This window comes from Scyliorhinus torazame, chromosome 13 (genome assembly GCF_047496885.1).
Source record: "Scyliorhinus torazame isolate Kashiwa2021f chromosome 13, sScyTor2.1, whole genome shotgun sequence".
Classification (NCBI taxonomy): domain Eukaryota; kingdom Metazoa; phylum Chordata; class Chondrichthyes; order Carcharhiniformes; family Scyliorhinidae; genus Scyliorhinus; species Scyliorhinus torazame.
The window spans coordinates 171,337,446-171,359,952 of record NC_092719.1 but is presented as its reverse complement, the minus strand read 5'-3'; the positions used below and the strand labels follow the sequence as shown (position 1 = coordinate 171,359,952).

General features: G+C 44.8%; 1 protein-coding gene across 1 annotated transcript in view; it reads right to left on the bottom strand.

Annotated features, from left to right (window-relative positions):
• The window catches only part of dnah12 (dynein, axonemal, heavy chain 12), a 475,562-nt gene that overhangs the window by 172,080 nt on the left and 280,975 nt on the right, over positions 1-22,507 (bottom strand). The window contains exons 43-47 of the mRNA XM_072472436.1: positions 17,727-17,919; positions 17,453-17,614; positions 14,336-14,530; positions 8,785-8,918; positions 3,891-4,053 (exon numbers count right to left, since the gene is read on the bottom strand). Coding sequence (XP_072328537.1) covers positions 3,891-4,053; positions 8,785-8,918; positions 14,336-14,530; positions 17,453-17,614; positions 17,727-17,919 — 847 coding nt within the window. The remainder of the gene's footprint in view (positions 1-3,890; positions 4,054-8,784; positions 8,919-14,335; positions 14,531-17,452; positions 17,615-17,726; positions 17,920-22,507) is intronic.

Here is a 22,507-nt window from a genome sequence, read left to right as displayed (position 1 = left end):
CCTTTACAAAAACTGTTTGGTCCTCCACAACCACCCCCAGGACACAATCTTCCATCCTCCTCGCCACCAGCTTAGCCAGCACTTTTCCATCTATATTTAATTGCGATATGGGCCTGAACGACCCACATTCCAATGGGTCCTTCCCCTTCTTTGGTATTAATGTGATCATCGCCTGCGTCATCATCTCTGGCAGCACCCCCTTCTCCGGCACCTCGCTAAACACCCCCAGCAGATGCGGTGCCAGTTCCGTCGCAATACTGTCCAATACCTCCCTCAGCCCCAAGGGCTCCTCTAGCGCCTGCCCCTTCTCTTAGTCCAGCTGCAGGAACTCCAGTCTATCCAAAAACAGCCCCTTGTCCCCTTCTTCACCTCCCGGGTTTGCCCTGTACAGTTCCTTATTGTATTCCCTAAACATCTCATTTATCTTCCCCGGCTCCGACACCACCTCCCCTGTCTCTGTCCATATCTTAAAATTTTCCTGACGATGCCTGCCTCTGCAACTGGTGTGCCAACATTCGACTTTCCTTCTCCCCATACTCTACATCTTCCCAATTCGGTGCATATACGTTCACCACCACCGCGTCCCCTCCAATACCCCGCTCACCATCACATATCTCCCACCCAGGTCCCTCACTTCCTTCAAACTCACTAATCCCATCTTCTTGCTGATCAAGATGGCCACGCCCAGGAACCCGGAGTCTAATCCCGAGGGGAATACCTTTAAAAAAAAATTTAGAGTACCCAATTCATTTTTTCCAATTAAGGTGCAATTTAGTGTGGCCAATCCACCTACCCTGCACATCTTTGGGTTGTGGGGGCAAAACCCACACAAACACGGGGAGAATATGCAAACTCCACACGGACAGTGACCCAGAGCCGGGATCGAACCCGGGACCTCGGCGGCGTGAGGCAACAGGGCTAACCCACTGCCGAGGGGAATACCTGATCCACCCATCCCTTTCTCAGCCTGACCCTCACCCTCACATGGAGGTGTGTCTCCTGCAGAAAGACCACCCTTGCCTTCAAACTCCTGAGAATCATAAAGACCCGAGATCTCTTCACCAGTCCACTGAGCTCTCGCACGTTCCATGCTATCGGCCGTACCAGGGCTTACACCTCCATTCCCCTTTACTGTCCGCCATCCTCCCCTTTTGACTATGCCCCTTCTAATTTTAGCCTGTACTGGGCCCATCCAAGATGGCCCCTTCTCCGCCCCTGACCATGCTTCTTCTCCAAGCCTGCCACGTCGCAGCTCCCTCCTTTCCCCCTCGGCCATTTCTCACAGCCATCTCCCCCATCTCACTTCCATTCACCAGGATTACCTGCCAGCATGGCAGCTCCTGCCCAAAGACTCCTCCTTCTGACCCCCCACCCTCTCCTCTTTGTTCTGTGTAGAAGACTCCCTGTGGACCTCCCCTCCCCCACCCAAACAAAGACACGACTCAAACCACGGGCACCTCCTCCAAAAAAAGAAAAAATACTGCCACAGACAGCGGGTGGGGAGGGGGGGGGTTGCTGTCCCCTTACAAAGTTTTGACCCCTGCTACACATTGTCTACCCAACAAGAAAAGAAAACCTCCCACCCTCCTTCCCCCACTTTACCCGTTTCTTCTATTCTTCAAAGTGCCGACACCTCTGTCTACCAATAAAGTTCGGTTCTCCCCCAATTTGTGCTCTTTAATTCATTCGCCATGTCTGGGGTCTCAAAGTAGTATGCCCGGCCTTCATAAGTCACCCACAGTTTTGTCGTGTAGAGCACCCTGAACCTGATCTGCCGTCGATACAACGCCACCATGGCCCTATTAAATCCAGCATGCCGTTTTACCAGTTCAGCTCCAATGTCCTGGTTTATTCGGACCTTGTTCTCCCCCCATTCACAGTTCCGTTTCTCCCTGGCCCACTGCAGGATCTTCTCTTTTTCCATGAACCTATGGAGTCTCACGATCACCGCCCAAGGTGGCTCCCCTGCTCTTGACTTCTGCCTTGGAGACCTCTGCGGTCTATCCACCTCTGGGGTTTGTGCAGTACCCCCCTCCGCCACCAGCCCTGCCAACATCATTGAGATGTACCTGCATCTCTTTCCTTTGTTGCCGGAACTCTTCCCTGATGAAAGCCATCAACTGTTCCATCTGGGACTTTCCAACCTGCACTGGCCCTTGCCCCTCCACAAACTTTCTAGTAACTGCTGCGCCACAGGTCTCTTCCAACTCCTTGGCCAGGTCTTTCACCTTCTTCTGCCGGGTTTGGTAACCAGCAGACATGCCACACTTCTCCTCCAACCTTCAGCTCCACTTTTCCATCAAAGTTTCTCCTGATTTGGGGTAAAAAGAGCTCTTTTCTATGCCCTCGAGCAGGAGCTGCCCTGTGTGCGACCACTCACACCATGGCCGTCACCGGACGTCATCCATCAGGGTCTTCTGATGGCTCAATAATAAATGCATCCAACGTTCTGGTCAGCTGTCAGCTTCGAGTTCTGTTCTGTGTTGAGTTAAGTGGTTCCAATCAGGTCAGCAGTGGGAGCTATGTAGCTTCTGGGGTATTGGTTGAGGAGAGGCCATTGAAGTCTTCCACTCCAGATTGCTTTCCAGTGGCTTCCATATTTGGCCAAGATCATCTGTAATATTGCCAGTAATTGAAAAACCTACCCATCAGTGCTCACTATCGAGGTTCATACACAGTCAAAAGCATTTAGCTGAGATGCTGGAAGGTTGTTAGTGCCTATGGAACCACACCCATGTGTCATCATGCTTTAGGAAAGGGAGAGACTAATTCTGTACTCATTAATACAAATCTTAATATCTTAATCATTTAAAATCTTAAAAATCTATTGAAATTAATAAATTTGAAAAGCTTTCTCGTAGAAATAGTTGTGGGGAGATAATTGTGAAGTTGAGCCGATTCAGTGGAAAAATACTGGCTGAGTAGCCAGCAGACACATTTTAAACTTGAGCAGTACTAAACATCCCTACCTTAGTGATATCAAACCACATATTTCAAAATTAATTTGTTTGTAACTGCATACTTTAAACATTAATCTATTTTAGTGCATATTCAGTAGAAGTACGTACAAAATTATAGGCAGTTATAAACTAGTGACAAACTCACTGTATATATGCCACATGATAGAAACATATCTTGAAATAACCCAAAGAAAGAAATGAGTTTTCGATCATGAAATTTTGAAGAATAGACTAATAACTTGAGATTCGCTAGGTTGATTCCGGAGTTGAGAGGATTGGTTTATGAGGAGCGATTAAGTCGACTGGAATTATACTCATTGGAATGTAGAAGAACGAAGGGGTATCTTATAGAAACATACAAAAATCATGAAGGGAATAGATAGGATAGAAGCAGGGAGGTTGTTTCCACTGGTGGATGAAACTAGAACTAGGGGGCATAGCCCCTTTGACATTGCAGTCTTCCTCAGTAATGCAGTGGAGTGTCAACTTTGATTTTGTGCTCAATTCCTAGAGTGGGAGTTGAACCCACAATCTGCTGACCCAGAAGCAAGAATACTACCAACTGAGCCATGGCTGGAACCTAGACTTGTAAACAGATTGGGATTTTACTTTTGTTCCCAAACTGCCAAGTAATTGCCTTATTAAAACTTATAATTAATCATGTATGGCTATTACTCTGCACCTATACTTTCACAACAGCCTGACATTGGAGAAATTTGAACTTTTTGTAATGGTGGAAAGGGTACTAAACTACAGATTAATTTAAAAACTAAATGATTCTCTGGTCTTGTCCAGAGGGAATGGAAAATTTGTCATTCCAGCCAAAGCTTTCAGTGGCACCGGAAAGTCCTAGTCACAAACAAAGACGGAGGATTTGGGCCGAAGAATTTGTAATTCTACAAGTATTTTATTTATTGTTTGTTCACTAACCTGTGACTCAGCAAATGCCAGTTTATCCAATCCATTTGTGTATCTTTTTTTAGCTTTGATCACTGTATCACGCTTCTTAGTTAAAAGCTGACGGAAAGCAGCAATAAGCTCCAGGTAGGATGTAGGAGTGACATAATTATGGCGGTTTAGCTCCTGGAGAAACCTAAAACAAATAAATATTATGAAACCACATTGGCATCAAATTCTTGAAAGAAAATTCACCAGATGATGGGCTGCATTTTATGAGATAGTGGTCCCGACCCAAGCCCACCCGGCTAAGTTGGGTGGGAGTCCACCCACAATATTGCCCACAGCGATTTAATGCTGGGAGCAGCCAGGCAAGACGTCTGCCTCAGTCTCGGGAGAAGGGCCAGCTGATCAGATGGCCGGAATCTCCCTAATCCCAGCAGTGGCAAGGTATGTCTCCGGTATTGCTGGGTCCAGGCTGGCAAGTCCTGAAAGAGTATGAGAGAGATGGGGGTTGGGTTTAAGAGATTGAGGGGTGAGGGGGAGAGAAGAGGATCTTTCTTGGGGCTGCCTCCAATGGGCTTTGGATCCTGCAAATGAGGTTCACCCCCGTGAGACGTGGGGTGGGGGACAATTTTATGAGCCGCCTACCTTCAAACCTGTCGGCAGGGGAGCTTAAAATCCAGCCCATAATGTTGCCTGGATCTTCTAGAGAATCTCAAAAGTGTGGTCCAAGATATGCAGAGTGTTATTTGCAGTTGGTAAGAACCTCAGTATATTGTGAATCCAACTGTGACAATTGAGTCTGTTCCCAGTTATTACATTTTTAAAGCAACCTTTCCCATTACATGAAAACAGGCGTGCAATATTTTAAACCAAGTTTCACAGCACACTGGAGTTATCCTCAAGCCAAAGTGGCCACATCAAGGGAGCTACTTTCTGCTGTATTCCAAACTTAGATTAGGTTTGGCATTACAATTTGAGCTTTATCAAATCTTTTCTCATGCTCAACACAAAAGCCTGCTTTAATTGCCAAGCCTGGAGAGAGCAGCTTAAATAGTTTGTGCCTGAACAAATAGCATATAAATTTCCATCACGCATTCATGCCCTCTTGGAATACATTATTGACCACACACAAATATTTTGTAACATGCCAAAGTAACAACCTGTTAAGTCTTATTCGCAGAGTCACCAATGGAAGAAAAATAGTGGGCGAGATTCTCCGTTGGCTGACACCAAAATCGGGAAACGCGATTGGGCGGAGAATCTATTCTGATGCCGAAATCAAGGCAGGTACGATTTGATGCCAAATCACAATTCTCCATCACCTCGAAAGTGGCAACAATGCAGTTCGGAACGCACGTACAGTAAACACCGCTAGCATATTAGCGGGCCCGACTCGGTATTCTCCGAGGCCTCCGCGATTCTCCTCCTCCAAAGGGCCGAGTTTCCGACGGCGCGATTCACTTGTGCTTTTAAAAATCGTGAAACCGGCGTCATGGCTGATGAAGGGAGAGAGAGGAGGTAGGACACAGAGGCACGACCGTGGGCTGCCGGGCCAGACACTACCGGGCTGGCTGGGGGAGGGGGGGTGCCCTGCCAGGGCCGGGATGTAGGGGTGTGTGGCAGGGAACGGGGTGACCCCCCACGGGACTCGGGAGGTTTCCAGTCACGGACCGCAATTGCAGCGGCCTGCACCAACCCTCCCACCCCTGCACATCACACTCCGCCATACCCCTCCTCCCTCAACTCAGGGGATGGAAGTCTCACCTTGCCGCAATTAACACTGCTCCCATCATTAAATTACAGGGGCCATGGTACCCTTTGCACAGGAGTCTGTGATGGTATCGGTGCCACAATACTGGCTATTTTAAAAAGACTGGTGGACAATTTGAATAGAGGCTTCAACTAGTCTTACGGCACGATTTACCGGCCTCATCACACCCGACTTGGTGATGCAACGAAGCGTTGAATCTTGGGAGAGGCTTCTTGTGAGATTTGCAGTGCTCGAGACGTCTCACGAGATTAATCGGAATCTCGCGAGATGGCGAGATCCAGATATACATATTTCAACGAGCCATTAGGCTAATTTAAATATGTCTGCACCAGATTTTCCCCGCGCCGGTAACTAACGACCTCTCCATCGAGGCCTCGGCCAGGCGTTAATACTGGTCCACACAATGTGGACCAGGCGTAACAGCATTTGGCAGGGTTTTTCCAAGGCCATTAGAGATCCCTGGGTGGTCGGGGACAGAGCTGGGTGGCACTCTGGCACTCCCTCTTACACTGCCAAGGTGCCTGGATGGCACTGCCAGGCTGGCAGGAGGCACTTCCAGGGTGCCCAGGCACTAAGGTGGCACTGCCAAGGATCCGGGTCTTAGGAGAGTCTGCCCATGAAAGGGAGTTGAAGGGGGTTATAAGGAGTGTGGATGGAAGGGCGAGTATGAAGGGGCCTCATAAAGATTGGGGAGGTTAAGAGTGGGGGTCCTTAAAGGGAGGTAGACCCGAAAGGGGGGTGTGGAGAGGCCTGAAAGGGTGTGGTGGGGGGGGAGGGGGGGGGGGGCTCTCTGTGATCCCATAGAGAGGTACCTTCACTTGAGGGGGGGGGGTTGTGGGGTAATATCCATGTGCGTGGAGGATGACATTGCCCTTGGGTTGGGGGTGGGGGGCGACACTCAAGCTCACTTAGAGATCAGGGCCCCCTTTCAAAATAGCGGCCCGATCTTGGAGTAACCGGTCTTACTGGTGAGTTCAGCTCCCCAGTGTTGAAAAAATTTCTAAGGGTGCGATCGTACAGCCTTATCATGTCCAACTCAGTGGCACGACCAGGCCATTAAATCTCACGCGAAGCCTCGCATGAGATTTACAACGCTCGGGACACCTCGTGGGATCTAACAACATCCTGTGAGAAGTTGCAATCTGGACCTCGCCTTCACTGGGCGGGATCCAGATTTAAAAATTTAAATGAGCAGTTAACTTTTTAGCAGTTTAATTTAGCAGTTAGCATATTTACGTGAGCAGCTAGCTTCACCTTATTATGGCTATGCTGGAGTCTCCCAAGTCCCGGGATCGAACACTCTCCCCTGGGAGACCTCGCAGTGGTGCCGTTTAGAGTGTTGCAGACTGGCACATTCCATGGTCCAGGACTACGTGCTGAGGGACGCACTGAAGCTTGGGGCAGCTGCCGCCAAGGTGCAATGGGGAAAGACCACTGTGAAAGGTCTTACAGGCAAATGTACACCAAGGGGCGGGTAACAGTGTAAACCCCCCTCGGTCTTAACTCTCCAATGTATAAAAGAAACATGACAATGTAAATGTTTAAGAAGAAATTGTAACGTAAAGAGCGATATGTGTGTAAGGTTATCAAAATTGAATGGAAGAAAGTCAAGGGAATGTGTAACTCTGATGGAAATGTACAGTCAAGACAATTCGAAATGTTCTGTAATGTTTATGATAGATTTTATGAATAAAGTATATTTTTTGAAAAAAAAACCTGGTTTCCACAAACATGCACCAGGTTTAATGGTACTTGGGGAGCTCTCCCGGGTGATTAGAGGCGCTCGGGTGGTTAGGCTCTAGACAGGGTGGTACCCTGGCAACCCCAATGCCACCCGGGCACCTTGATACTGCCAGCTTGGCAGTGCTACCGAGGTGGCCAGTTGCCACTGCCAGGGTGCCCGGCTGCCCATGCTGGGTTTGGACCCGGGGTGTGCTGCCCTTATGAGGGGGGGGGCCTCAAGGACCCCAATTGGTAAGCTGGGGTTGTCCAGAGGCTGTGGTGGGTCAGCGGGTGGGAGTGGGATGAGGGGGGGGGGGGAGTGGGGTGAGGGAGTGGGGGGGGAGTGGGGTGAGGGGGGGAGTGGGGTGAGGGGGGTGGAGGAGTGGGGGGGGAGTGGGGTGAGGGAGTGGGGGGGAGGGGGGGAGTGGGGTGGGGGGGGAGTGGGGTGAGGGAGTGGGGGGGGGGGGTGAGGGGGGGGCAGGCTGAGAGATCAGGGCGGCATTTAAAAATTACGCCCCAATCTCTTCCTGCCGTGAGGAGCTGAGCTTGTCAGTGCAGGAAATGAATGTAAGTGCGGCCTCTGCGGATCTTTCCTCGTTAAGGCCCGACAAAGAAAGAGTCTTGTTTAATAGGGGAGGCGTTCTCAGTGCTGCAGGCACCGAGAAATACTCCAAAATGTTTTTGTCCCATTAAAACGCACCCAATGTGTGGGCTTGACCGATGAGAAACTCTCCAAGGCCCCAAAAAATGACCAAGTGTGGTTGAATCCAGTGTGGATCTCGCCCAAAAGGCCGGCGAGAAATACCCCACCAAACGCGTCCAAAATTACACTTTGGGCTGGATTCTTCCGCCCTGCCTGCCGCAAGATCACCACGGGCGAGACGGGACAATGGAAAAGTCCAGTGACCTCGGGCTGGATTCTCCGGTCGCCGGGCGGACGCAGCCGGTGAATTCCACCCACAGAAATTGTTTGGTTGAATCCTGTCCTTAGACTTCCTACAATCTGTTTCCCTGGAGATCAGTGGTTGCGGCAGTGGTTCAATAGGGTTGGCACAAGCTACAATCCCTTGTGATGACAGCACACCAGCTCCTCACATCCCCTCAAATGGCTGTACGTCGACATCTGGGCGACCTTTATGTAAAAAACTGTATTGGTTAAACCAATAGCTGTAGATAAGTCTTTCTGTCATGATTCACTGTGTTACGCTTCAATTCCCATCTGGCCAGTTAAAATCTACCCAATTTGTCTCTGGAAACCTAAAGTTTTCAACTCACTTGAATTCATTGTGTATTTGCTTTTCTAATATGAAGCTTCTGAAAGCATGTTGAACTTTGTGAACACATTCCAAGGAGTCTTACAACACCAGGTTAACCACAACATTCCAAGGAAACAGAATATTAAAAATGTAACTAATATTGCAAACTCACTTTTTTGATAGCTCAATAACAGATGTGTGGAAGAATTTACAAATAGGAACAACTTCATTACGTTCAAAATCTGTCAGTTCCAGGGTTTCAAGAAAGGTGTTTGCAACTCGTTCAAGTGCATCTTCAGGCCATGGCTGTCAAAGGAAATGAATTATTTTAGCAAATAATTTTTTTGTCATTACCAGGAAATGAATTCTGTGATAATAGGAGCTGCATAAAATTACTGGATTTTGAAGTGTAATGAGAGATCATAATTCTATATTTACATTTTTGGCCTAAGGCTCCTGATATACCTCCAAAGCCTGCGGGTTCTTGGGGACCTAACTGTGTTGCAATATTGTAAAAGCCCATCCCATTAAATTTAAAATATGTTGTCCTCGAATTTGTATTTTTGTGTTTTTGTAATACTTAACTGGTTTATATTAAGTTTTATGCCAAACCATCACAACACCCAAAATCATTTGCACCACTTCTGGAAAAATTCCAGCAAACCTTCAGCCACATATCACATAATTTGTGAGTTTCCTGCATTCCTAACACCCTGACATTACAATTACACCTCACTCGCACATACCTTAAAATCATACCAGGCATACACATCTCTCATCCAAACATACTGACAGTCAATGACATTCCGCCCTCTAACATGCAGGTGAAGATGGTACAAAACAGATGGTAAAGCCAGAGAAATGAGGCAGACCAAGATGGATACATCCCTCTATCATCCTGGAGATGATCCACTGGATCATCGGCAGCGACGCAATGGAGCCCATCACATTCAATGCAGCAGAGGTCATCCTGAATGGCAGTAAATTTCTGCAACTTCTTTATTCATGCCAGCCCCTCATCCTCAAAGGTGCCATGAAATAGAAACTGCTGATGGAGTGAACACAGACGTCTGATTTCCTCATCGAACTCCTTTCCCTATCCTCTCCCTCTCCATGTGCTTTTGTGCTATCAGATAGCTGGGAGCTCAATGTTAGCTGAAGTAAGTGCAAGGTCCATGAGCAGGAAATAGCTTTGAAGCTAGTGTTAATTGGCTCTATTAAAGCACCCCTGACTTTATATAGTAGGATGGCGTAGGAGGTCATGAACTATGGGTGACATGGTCATCCCTGGTCTCCAAACACTGAGGAGCAAGCTATCAGTCTGCATTGAGGCAGAGATTCCACTGCTTGGATCTCTCTGGGAGCAGTGGTGGGGTGGGGAGCGTTCTCTGCAGTTTATACCTGAGAGAGTCTGTACTGGAGGATGAAAATGGTGGGTACTGCAGACTGGTGAAGGGTGGAATTCTCTGTCTCTCTGTGATAATCAGAAATCTACCCCCCCCAACCCCCTCCCTGAACAGAATTATGTCAAAAGCTGCAACTTGCTGAGTCCCAGAACAGGCCCCGCCTTGCTTGTAGTTTTTCCAATTGCCCACCAGAAGATGACGCCGGGGCTGTCGTGTTATTCACCCTGGGTTAACACGGACTGCAACAGAATGCAGATGAACTGTAAAGCATACACCAAACGTAGGCATTGGTTCAATACGATTTATTGAACTTCTGTAACAATGCACACAGCTGGATGTGGGTTGACACTCTACTACTCTAAGTATACTAACTCTAACTTACTAGACCAGGCTAGCTCTGATCCACGTGTAGAAGGTGCTGACTGATATATACACCCTGACTGTCACTACAGTTGTCACCAGTGGAAAGAGGCGGAGTGCTGATGCCTCGTGTGTTTTATAGTTGGAAGCCCCCCTCTGGTGTTCTGTCTGGTGATTGGTTGTGTTCTGTCCTGTATGTTGATTGGCTAACCTGGGTGTCTGCCACTGCCTGTTTTTACCTCATGATGTGCATGGGTGCATATTATGACAGGGGCGTGGCAACTCTCTGTGAGCTCTCTCATACAGATCCTCTTCTTACATCTCCTATACCTTGTGGTGCCCTATTACGTATTTTCTTTTCATGTACTGAATGATCTGTTGAACTGCACGCAGAAAAATGCTTTTCACTGTACCTCGGTACACGTGACAATAAACAAATCCAATCCAGGAAGGCACTCGCTACATATTTCTTAGCCAGTTTCTGTATTTATGTGTTGCATCAGCATGTTGACACCTGTGACATCACGATCTCGCTCTTTAAACTTATTTGGGCGCAAGCATAGGTATGTCAGCATACAGCTGCAAAAAAACAGCACCCCGCAAATTAATTTTGGACTCTAAGAATTTTTGTTAGCTGCTTCGGCATGGCAATTGGACTTGCTTCTTATGCGAATTCACCAATCTTAATGCAGTCATGTTATTGAGTATTTATTAAATATAATAGTACAGAACATTGTCTTCAGTAAAATAATCTCTTTCATTCATCATAAAACTTTCATGACAACAGTAGATAACTACTCCAGTTAACATCTTCAATTCAACCCTGTATAATAATTATTCACAGAGGCAGTAATCTGAATACTTCTGTATGCGGATGACTGTGCTCTAGCTGCCCACAAGGAAGGCATCCAGACTATGGCAAACAAATTCTCATGTGCTGTTAAATGCTTTGGTCTGCAATCAGTGTCTCCAAGACCAAGGTTATGTTTCAACCAGCACCAGGTACAGATGAATATACGAAGGAGCAGGAGTAGGCCATTTAGACCCTCAGCCTGCTCTGCCATTTAATAAGATCATGGCTGATCCAAGAGTAACCTCAAATCTGCACCCTGCCTACCCCCTTAGGTAAACACTATAAAGTTCTAAACATAGCCAGTCTCAAGGCTGGTGAAAAATTCTCATAACTGTCCTGGATGCCACCACTGATAAAGATATTCATGCACACATGCAGAAAACAGCATGGCATTAAACTAAAGACTAAAGACAAAAACTATCAAGGTTCTTGTCACCCTGCTATATGGCACAGAGTCCTGGGTGCGCAGTAGGTGTTGCATATAAGCTCTGGAATGCTTCCACCAAAGACAGCGGCGTCCATCATGAGAATTGATAGCAGGACACAATCACAAACAATGAGGTGCTCCATTGTGCTGGGATCAACAGCATGGAGAAAACCCTCCAGAAAATTCAACTTAGATGGGCAGGCCATGCTCCCACATGAATAGTTACAGAAGCAGAAATAGATCATCTGCAGGGGGCCGTCTCATGGCAAACTGTATCAAGGTGGTCAGTACAAATGATACAAGGACATCTAAAGGAGAGCCTTACAAACCTCTACATTGCAGACCAGCTCAATTGGAAAAACACTACAGGTAACTGGTCCACAAGGAGGCAAGCATTGAAATTTGATTCAGTAGACTGGAATTCCCACCAGCCCGCCGCCGTGTGTTTTTCGGCGGTGGAAGCGGCCTTCCTGCAGGATCTACTGGTCAGCACCCATCGTCGCCAGGAAACCCGTGCGCCGGTGTGGGACCGGAATTTCCTGCTGGCGTGAACAGCCAGTAAATCCCGCCCAGTACGTTTGGAGGAACATATGTGCCAAACTCACAACATACTCAGAGGAAGGCCAGAGGTGGTGCAATTGCAGAAATTCCGTGAAGCACTCACAATGATGTGTAGTGTTCGGTGACATCCATGCCAATTCTACAGCAGACGCTTCAACCACAAAGAGATCCACAGAAGACAGTGAAATCATTTACGGCTTGGACAGAATCAAAATTGAGAAGTCTATCACGTTGAATAATTATTCACATTTATTGCTTTAAAACAGATTCTTGTGTAAGTATGAAGATTCTGATGACCTGCTTTTCAGTGTTATTTTGACATGACTTAGCTGAGTTTTTCCAAAACATGGTTAAAATCATTCTAGTTGGCCAAGATTGTATGTGTAAAATGAAAAGGAATTAGAGCAGTTATGAAAAATCTTTCAGCCAAATATTTCCTCATTCAGCTGCATTAGCCTCTGACCACATATATTCCCTCTGACTATGCTAACATTGTCTAATAATTAAATACAAGATCTCATTTTAACATAACAGGTTCATGCAAAGACCTTCCAGCTGACCTCCAGAACCAGAGTGCAAGGGTAGTAATGTTAGGATTACTACCAGTCAAGACTAGGTCACTGCAGAGAAACAATTAAATAACTGAATTTGCCTTTAGGATCTTGGCAAAAATAAGTTTCACTTCATTGACAACTGGCAGGAAATCATGGGTTGGGGTTAGTTCCTTAAGGGATACCCTTCATATAAACTTCTTGAGTGCATAACATTTTATATAGGATTTCAAAATAGCTTGTGGGAAGTATTTATTCAATGACAAGTTTACTGACTGCGATGGTCATTGTGTATTCCTGTGGCACAGACATATTTGTTGCAGTGGTAGCACAGGAATTAATCTAAAAGGCTCCAAGAGAGCCAGAAAGAATATAGTAGGTTAAAGAAATGGTGGGGTTGCTTTTAACAATGAACCAGCTTAATGGTGTTAGAGAGTTGTGATTTTGATTTAGCTGAGGCTATCTGGGTTCAAGTGGACCAGATTCGTGACTGAGGGGGGGTTATTATTACATAACAAATTCCTATAAAACAGTTTCCTAAAGCATGTCTTTATGGTCCAAAAGGATGGCACTGGGTTTCCCTACTGCCATCATCAGAACCATCATATTACATATGCTAGTATTGATTGCCTATTTTCTTTTTAAAAAGGTATTGGAGGGATTTTCCAGATTTTGTTTCCTCTAAATGCATGGGTTTTATCTTTTTTCTTGACTCTCCCAGTAGATTATATGACTTTTGGGAGGAGTGGGAAAGGTATATATTGTGATGCACAAAACATTGCAGTTGTGTGGTTCACAGTAGATGGACCAAATTTTTACAGTTCATTGTAATCTTTATTAATAATAATCTTTATTAGTGTCACAGGTAGGCTTCCATTAACACTGCAAAGAGGTAACTGTGAAAATCCCCTAGTCACCACACTACAGTGCCTGTTCGGGTACACTGAGGGAGAATTCAGAATGTCCAATTCACCTAACAAGCACATCTTTTGGGACTTGTGGGAGGAAGCCAGAGCACCCTAAGGAAACCCACACAGACACGGGGAGAACGTGCAGATCCCGTACAGACAGTGACCCAAGCCGGGAATTGAACCCGGGTCCCTGGTGCTGTGAAGCAACAGTGCTAATCACTGCGCTACCGTGATTATTGTTATGGTTGCCTGTGTCTTTATTATTATAATAGCCCTGAATTATAGAATGAATAAGCAAAGGAGGTCACTTGGCCCATTATGCCTGTGACAATTCTTTGAAAGAGCGAGTCAATTAGTTCCACTTCCTGTTCTTTATCCACAGCCTTGCCATTTTTCCCCTCCATGTATATATTCAATTTTCTTTTGAATAATATTGTTGAATCATCTTCCATTGCCTTTGCATGGAGTTCATTTCAGATCACAGCAACTTAATGTGTAGGAAAAAACATCCTTATGTCACTTCTGATTGTTTTGACAATCTGATTATGCCCCTTCTCCCACATCCCTGGTGCAATTCTAGTAAATCTCTGCTATATCCTCTCTACTCGAAAGTAGATTCACATGGATATCAAACATTGGAAATCTTTAACATACCTGGAACCAATCAATAGTGCAACAGTTGATGAGCGAAGGGAACTGTCTCAGACGATTTCGGAAAGCATCTCCAATGGGGCTGAAGGCCACCACAACATGTAAGTTCTCTCTGCAGCGACTCACAAAGAAAGCAAAGAGGGCTAAAGGACTGAAGTCTGCATTTTTGTTTCCTGCTTGAGCTGCTATGCGGACACCCTATGCAATTAAAACAGAATTTATTACCAAATGCTGTTAACATTTACTCCCCCGGTCATCAAGTATTGCATCTTTCTTATTTAAACTCACGGTCCTTGAAATTCCTTGGACCACAATCTTAATGGTTGTTTCAGCATTGCACGTTGAGATTGATTCATTTATGGATCTAACAGCCCACTTTATTTTGAATGAGGATGGCAGTTCTGCATTTTTGATCAACCAAAGGACATAGAAAAGAGCAAACTGAGAATGGTTTGTCAAGTCAAACAATTTGAAATCTTCACAGATAGGAAGGAAGATTTTGTGGCATTTGCTTTGTTTGGTTCATGCTAATGAGGTCCACTCCCAATAAACCCACAAATCCAAGAAGGATCAATGTTGGAGGCCACTGGGGGTGGTAACTTCTTTGAATTGGCAGAAAGTAGGAAACTACAGGCCAGTTAGCTTAACATCTGTCACTGGGAAATAGTGAGAATTTATTATTAAGGAGGTTATAGCAGGGTACTTAGAAAATCTAAATACAATCAGGCAGAGCCACCATGGTTTTGTGAATGGGAAATCGTATTTGACTAATTTATTGGTGTTCCTTGAGGAAGTAACAAGCAATGTAAATAAAGAGGAAACCCGTGGAAATGCTGTACTTAGATTTCCAAAAGGCATTTGAGAAAGGGCTGCATCAAATGTCACTACGCAAAATAAGAGCTCATGGTGTAGGGAGTAACATATTAACATTCTAGAGGATTGGTTAGCTAACAGAAAAAGAGGATAGGCATTAATGTGACATTGTTAAGTTGGTAAGATGTGACAATTGGCGTGCCCCAGGAATCAGTTTTGGGGGTCTCAACTATTTACAATTTATACCCATAATTTGGATGAAGGGATTGAATATATGGTTGCTAAATTTGTGATGGCACAAATATAACTTGAAAGTAAGTTGTTGTGAAGCGGACATGAGGGGCAGAATTCTCCGACCCCACGCCGGGTTGGAGAATCGCCGGGGGGGGGGGGGGCTTGTTGACACGTCGTGTTTTACAACGCCGTCAACACTTAGCCTCAGGATCAGAGAATCCCGCCCAAGGATCCTGGGATATTGGGGTACAGATAGGTTAGGTGAGCAGATAGAAAATTGGCAGATGGAGTATAAATTGAGAACATGTGAATTTGTTCACTTCAACAGAAAGAATAGAAACACAGTATATTATTTAAATGGAGAGCAATTGCAGAACTTTGAGATGCAGAGGGATCTAGGTGTCCTGGTACATGAATCACAAAAAGTTAGTGGGAGATACAGCAAGTGATTTGAAAGGCAAATTGAATGTTGCCATTTATTGCAAGGAAAACAAAATAGAAATGTTTTGCTACACTTATACAAAAAATTGATGAGACCACACCTGGAGTACTGTGTACAGTTTTGGTCTCCTTATTTAGAAAATATATAAATGCATGAAAAGCAGTTTAGAGAAAGTTCACTTGACTGACACCTGAGATAAGGTGCTATCTTATGAGGAAAGGTTGACAAATCTGTCCTGTATCCATTGGAGCTTAGAAGAGTGAGAGGTGATCTTATTGGGGATGACAAGGCGATGCTGAACAGATGTTTCCCCATGTGGGAGAGGCTAGTTTAAAAAGGAGTCTCCCATTCAAGACTGAGATAAGGACAATTTTTTTCCTCTCAAAAAGGTTGTTAGTCTTTGGAATTCTCTTCCCCAGAAAGCAGCGGAGGCAGGGTTATTGAATATTTTAAAGGCAGAGATATATAGATTATTGACTAACGAGGGAATCAAAGAATATCGGGGGTGAGTTGGAATGTGGAGCTAAGACCACAGTCAGACCAGCCATGATCTTATTGAATGGCGGAGCAAGCTTGAGGGGCTGAAAAAAGCCTACTCCTGCTCCTGATTTGTATGTTTGTATACTATCATGTATTATGCCTGATTTAAAGGTCAGCTTTCTAAGAAAAACAAGGCACACTGCTTTTTTTAAAATTACAACATTCTTAAAATTGGAATATGGTTTGTTGATGGAGTTTTTAAAATAAATTTAGAGTACCCAATTATTTTTTCTCCAATTAAGGGGCAATTTAGCATGGCCAATTGACCTACCCTGCCCATCTTTTGGGTTGTGTGGATGAGACCCACGCAGGCAGAGGGAGAATGTGCAAACTCCACACAGACGGGTGACCCGGGGCTGGGATTGAACCCGCATCCTCGGTGCCGTGAGACAGCAGTGCTAACCACTGCACCACCATGCTGCCTCCATTGTTGATGGAGTTGATGCAATTACAACTATGTCTGCTCAATGTGAAGGACCTCATGGAATCATAGAATTAATAATAATCATAATCACAGTAGAGAATTCAATCTATGATGCTTCTTTGAAATAACAATATAATTAGTTGCATTCCCCTGTTCATTTTCCACATAACATCCTTCAATGAACAGTTCTGGAAATTATTTTTTTGTTAAAATCTAAATTTATTTTGGGCTGGGTTCCTGAATCAATTCAGACAAGAATTTCCACCATTTAAAGGGGCCAGATTCTGCAGTCCCCCAGCCACGTGATTCTTGGAGCGCGCCGTTCACTGGCCGCAGAATTCCCTACTCCCGCCATTTGTCAATGTGATTTCCCATAGAAACCACCCCAAGCTGCCTGGAAACCCACCGGCGGGGGTGCACTTCCGGCGGGAACAGAGAATCCCGACGGTCAGAGAATTCTGGCCCCGGGAAATTATCATCCAATCTGTGGTACAACTGCAATATTATGCATTTTCGTACAAGTACAATTTATGTACAGCTATGCATTAAACCAGATGTCATCCATCACAAATCTTAAGTCCAATTGTAAGCATTTTAAAATTAAAAATTAAAAAAATTTTTTTTAACGATGTATAGTTGCACAATTTGAATAACAGAGGTTTCACACCTCCATGATCTCCAGTTTTTCATCAGCTGCAAAAAGGTTTGGCACTTCACCAGTATTGAGTAAACTGTCCACATCCTCCAGGAATGCCTCCTCTTTAATTTGTGTGTCTGTAATCAGGAACACAGTTGGCTGACCCTTCATTCCTGCACTGCGAAGCAAATGCTGTCAAAAAAACCCAAAATAGTTGCATTGAAAGCAATTCTCAGTGATAAAATTGAGTAAATTTATCCATGTAAATTAGCAGTGATTCGAAACAGATTGAAAATAAATGTACCTTTAAATCCTCTCTCCATTCATTTATTCCATAGCTCTTGGAGATTTCGGGCTGAAAGATAAGCATTTTAGCCATTGATGTGGCCAAACGAGTCATGGACTGACGGCCACTTCCCCCAACTCCTACTAGAAGGGCATTACCTCTTGCCTGTTTCAGTACTCGACTGATCCGGGACAAATGTTCCAACACATACCTAGCAAAAAATGTAAATTTGAATTTTCCCACCTGTATCATAGTATCATAGAATCTACGGCACGGAGACAGGCCCTTTGGCCCAAACTGATCCATTTCAACCCCATTTGCCTGCATTTGGCCCATATTGCTCTAAACCTTTCCTGTCCATGTATCTGCCCAAATGCCTTTTAAATGTTGTCAATGTCCCTGCCTCAACCACTTCCTCCAGCAGCTCATTCCACTACGTACCACCCTCTGTGTAAATAAATTGCTCCTCAGCTTCCCATTGATCCCAACCACTCTTAACTTAAACCTAAGCCCTCTAGTTCTCGATCCCCAACCCTGGGAAAAAGCCTGTAGTTAAACCTATTTTAAAAACAAATGGCACTTTGAGGTTACTTCAATAATTCAAACTTAAACCTATACTGGTAAAACAATTTGTCAGAAAGACTTGAAATATATCCAAAAGGATTTCCTGGATGCAGACCTGAGCAGAGAGAATAGCAGCACACAACAGAGGTTAAAATAGTGGTGAAAAAAAGGGCGAGGGACATACTGGCAGAGAAAAAATTTAAAAGTGGAGAAACAGCGCAGACCTGATCGGTGTATTTCCATAAACACAAGGAATAATGACAGAGGACAGCAGGTAGATGTTGGTTGGTGAGTATTCATTTAAACCACTACCCTTCTTTTAAAAGAAACTGAAGAACAGGAACAAAAAAATTCTGTATTAAGTTTATAGCTTAGGTAGTTAAACTAATTCAGAGTATTAACACGAAGCAGATCTCGAGGCATTGATTAAAATTAATAGTTTACACAAGGTATTTACCAATACTGAGGGGGGAAAACAGATTTGTTTCTTATATCATGGATGGGCAGCTGAGATCTGTTGCTTGCAATTCATGCACCATGTGATAACTTCAGCTCACACTGTGTCTTGGGGGAACCATATGTGTAAAAAGTGTCTCCAACTGCTTGAGCTTAAGCTCAGAATTCCAGAGTTTGAGAAGTAGTGGAGCATCAGGAAGACTAGGAGTTTCCTGGGTCATACATTCCAGGAAGTGGGCACTCTACAGGCAGAGAAAGTTCAGGATAACCGAGATGGCCATCTGGAAGAGCAGGAAGAGGCAGGAGGTACAGGAGTCTTCGGGGTCTGTGCCATACTCAAACTGGCACTTAGCTTTGGATGAGTTTGGAGTGATGATATCTTGAAGGAATGCACTCCAGAGTATGCCACTAATGGGCAAGGGACTGCACAAGAATAAAAATTAATATAATAGTAATGCAGTCTTTATAAGAGAGTCTGTTATTAGGTTGGATAGACAGGCATTTTTGTAACAGTCATTGTGAGTTCCACGTGATGTCTGCACGTTCTCCTTGTGTCTGCGTGGGTTTCCTTCGGGTGCTCCGGTTTCCTCCCACAAGTCCCGAAAGACGTGCTGTTAGGTGAATTGGACATTCTGAATTCTCCCGAACAGGCACCGGAATGTGGCGACTGGCGGCTTTTCAAAGTAACTTCATTGTAGTGTTAATGTAAGCCTACGTGTGACAATAAAGATTATTATGAAAGATTACTATTATGTGTTGTCTCCATATTTCCAGGATAAGGACATCACAAAAAGGATGCAGAATATTCTGCAAGGGAAGGGAATGAGCCAGAAGTTCTGGTACACCTAGGTACCTACGACATAGAGAGAACAGGCATAGAAGTCATACAGTTGGATTTTTATGAGTTAGGAAGAAAATTAAAATGTAAGAATTCAATGGTGGTAATATCTGGGTTTGTCCTTATGCCATGCACTAACGAGAGTAGACATAGGAATATAAGGGGATTAATGTGTGGCTTGAGGCATGGTGCAGGAGTGAAAATGATTTAGTGACAATAACAGAAATGTGGCTTAAATATAGTGATGATTGGGCACTTAATATTCACGGATACAAAGTGTTCAGAAAAGCTAGAGAAGAAAACTAAAGTGGAGTGACAGTACTGATAAAGGAAACTATTATAGTGTTGGATAGGGAGTTGGCCTTGAAGGAGCAAAGACAAAATCCATTTGGTTCACATTGAGAAATAAAAAGGATATGAACACATTACTGGGGGTATTCTAAAGGTTTCCAAATAGAGAGAGAGAGTTAAGAGTGAATATTCTGCAAAATCAGAGATGTGCAAAATCTCTAGATTAGTGATGATGGGGTACTTTAATTACCTAAATATTGATTTTTAAATTTGATTAACTTCCCATCCCTAGTTGCCTTTCAGAAGGTGGTGGCGAGCTGCTTTCTTGAACCGCTGCAGTCTCTGAGGTGCGGGTAGGGTTTGGAAGATTAGGATAATACTTAAATAAAGGGTAAAGAAGGGGAGAAATTAAAAAATATATTCAAGAGAACTTCCTTGATCAGCATGTTCTCAGTCTAACTAGCAAGGAAGCATTGCTGGATTTGGGGATACGAGCAAATGAGGGTGGCCAAGTGTCTGTGGGTAAGAATGATCAAAAGGTTCAGATTAATAATGGAGAAAAGAAGAATCTAAAGTAGAAGTTCTGAATTGGAAAAGGGCTAACATCAAAAGGATGAAAAGATCTATTGGATAAAGTGGAACCAAGATTGACAGGAAAAGCTGCAATGGAACAATGTGTGACCTTTAAGGGGAAGAAGCTTCGGGCACAGGCCTGAACAATTCCATTCCAACAATTATATTCCAACAAGGGTAAAAGATGAGGGAATCAAAGCTAGGACCCCTTGATTGGCAAGAGAACAACAGCAGAGAATATAATGAAATTAGAAAAGAAGCTGCAAGGTTCATATTAGTGGCATCTTGAAGCGAGAACCCGGCCAAATATAACAAGCTGAGAGGTGGAGTGAAGAGGAAAGCAAGACTGGCAAATAGTGAATTTGGGAAAAGCAAGACAGTTAAGCTAAAAGGAAACTCAAAAACTGCCATGTAAACAGTAAGCAGATAATAAGAAGTGGGGAGGGGTTTATTAGAGATAAAGAGGATGACATATAGTTAGAGGGTCATGGAAGGCCAGAATACTTAATATACACTTTGTATCGATGTTTACCATGGAATTGGAGATGGTACTGGACAGGCTGGCTATGCTTAAGAGTGAGCTGGTAGGAATAGCCTGCATCCTAGGGTTACTAAAAGAAGTCCATTCTTCCCTAGAAATTGGGGGTGGGGCAGTAAGTTGCCAGAGGATTTGAAACTGGAAAATGTGACAGCCATTCATGAAAGGGTAGATGGACATACCTACTAACTATATAGGTACATAGGGCTTAGGAGTAGACCATTCGCCCTTTGAGCCTGCTCTGCCATTCAATAAGGTCATGGAAGATCTGGTTTAGGACTTCCGGTGGCAGCCATGGTGTGCGTGGTCACACATTTGGCAGCTCCCGCTCAAGGCTGTTTTTAGGACCTATTCCCCATTTGTAGAGTGGATGTTTTGTTGAAAAAAGTTGGAGGGCTGACTCGAGAAAAACTCAACTCCACTGGTGGGGCTGGTAGACGGATCCAAGGACCAGAAGTGGGTCGAGAAGAAGGGAGCAGTTGGAGAAAGAGAATCTTCGTGCTCCACAGGTCAAGATGGCGGAGGGTAAAGGGTCTGCCCTGCTTGCCCAGTGAAGCAATAATGCTAACAACTGTGCTATTGTGTCGCCCCTTTGCATTCTCTACCAGATGTAAATCTTTTTTATCCACCCAACAGCCCAAGTAGGTAACTTCATTTGCTTGAAAAATACATTTTTCACTCTCTAGGTGTACCTCAGCACTCGTCCAGGTTCGCAAGGTGCTCTTGTTCTGAAGTCCCTGTGACCAGGAAGTCATCCAAGTACACCACCAATTTGGGTAACCCTTGGAGTTTGTTCACCATGATCCGTTGTAATATGGCACATGTATATGAAACCCCAAAGGGCAAGTGAGTGTACTCATATAGGCCCTTGTACGTGCTGATTGTAACATACTTCTGGGAAGATTCATCTAACTCAAGTTGAAGATAGGCATGGCTCATATCCAACCTAATGAACGTCTGGCCGCCTAACGCACAGGTCTTCAATTCAAAGCATGGGGTGCTCCCACAGTTGAGGAAAAAGGCTAATTTAAATATTTATATCTGGATCTGGCCCAGCAAGGGTGAGGTCTGTAGCCATGTAAAATGGCTGCGTTCCGATTAATCTGGCCAAAACCCAGTTTAAAACGGCTAACCCGAAAGACTGCTGGGAAAAGCAGCCAAGAAGACACAAGCAGGCAGCTGCAGACAGTTTTGCATATTCGGCTCTGGGAAGGTAGCCCAGATCGATACACAGGGCTATCAACAGCCCATCAACCCAGGCATTCACAGTTGCATTCAGGACTGTTTGCAACCAATCTATTCAGACATCCACAGTTAAAACGGCTATCCCCGGGAACAATTGCAACATATTAGCAATTGAATACCGGGCCAGACCTGTCGGTGCCTGCAGTGGCCGAAACAAAGACAGGTGAGCGACCACCCTCCGATCGAGGAATCGCCTCACCATTGGACACATCAACCCCAGAGATTGGGGACAGAATCCAATCACTTGGGACTCAGGGTCAAGGGCCGCCCCGGGAGGCGGGAAGCTCCTGGGCC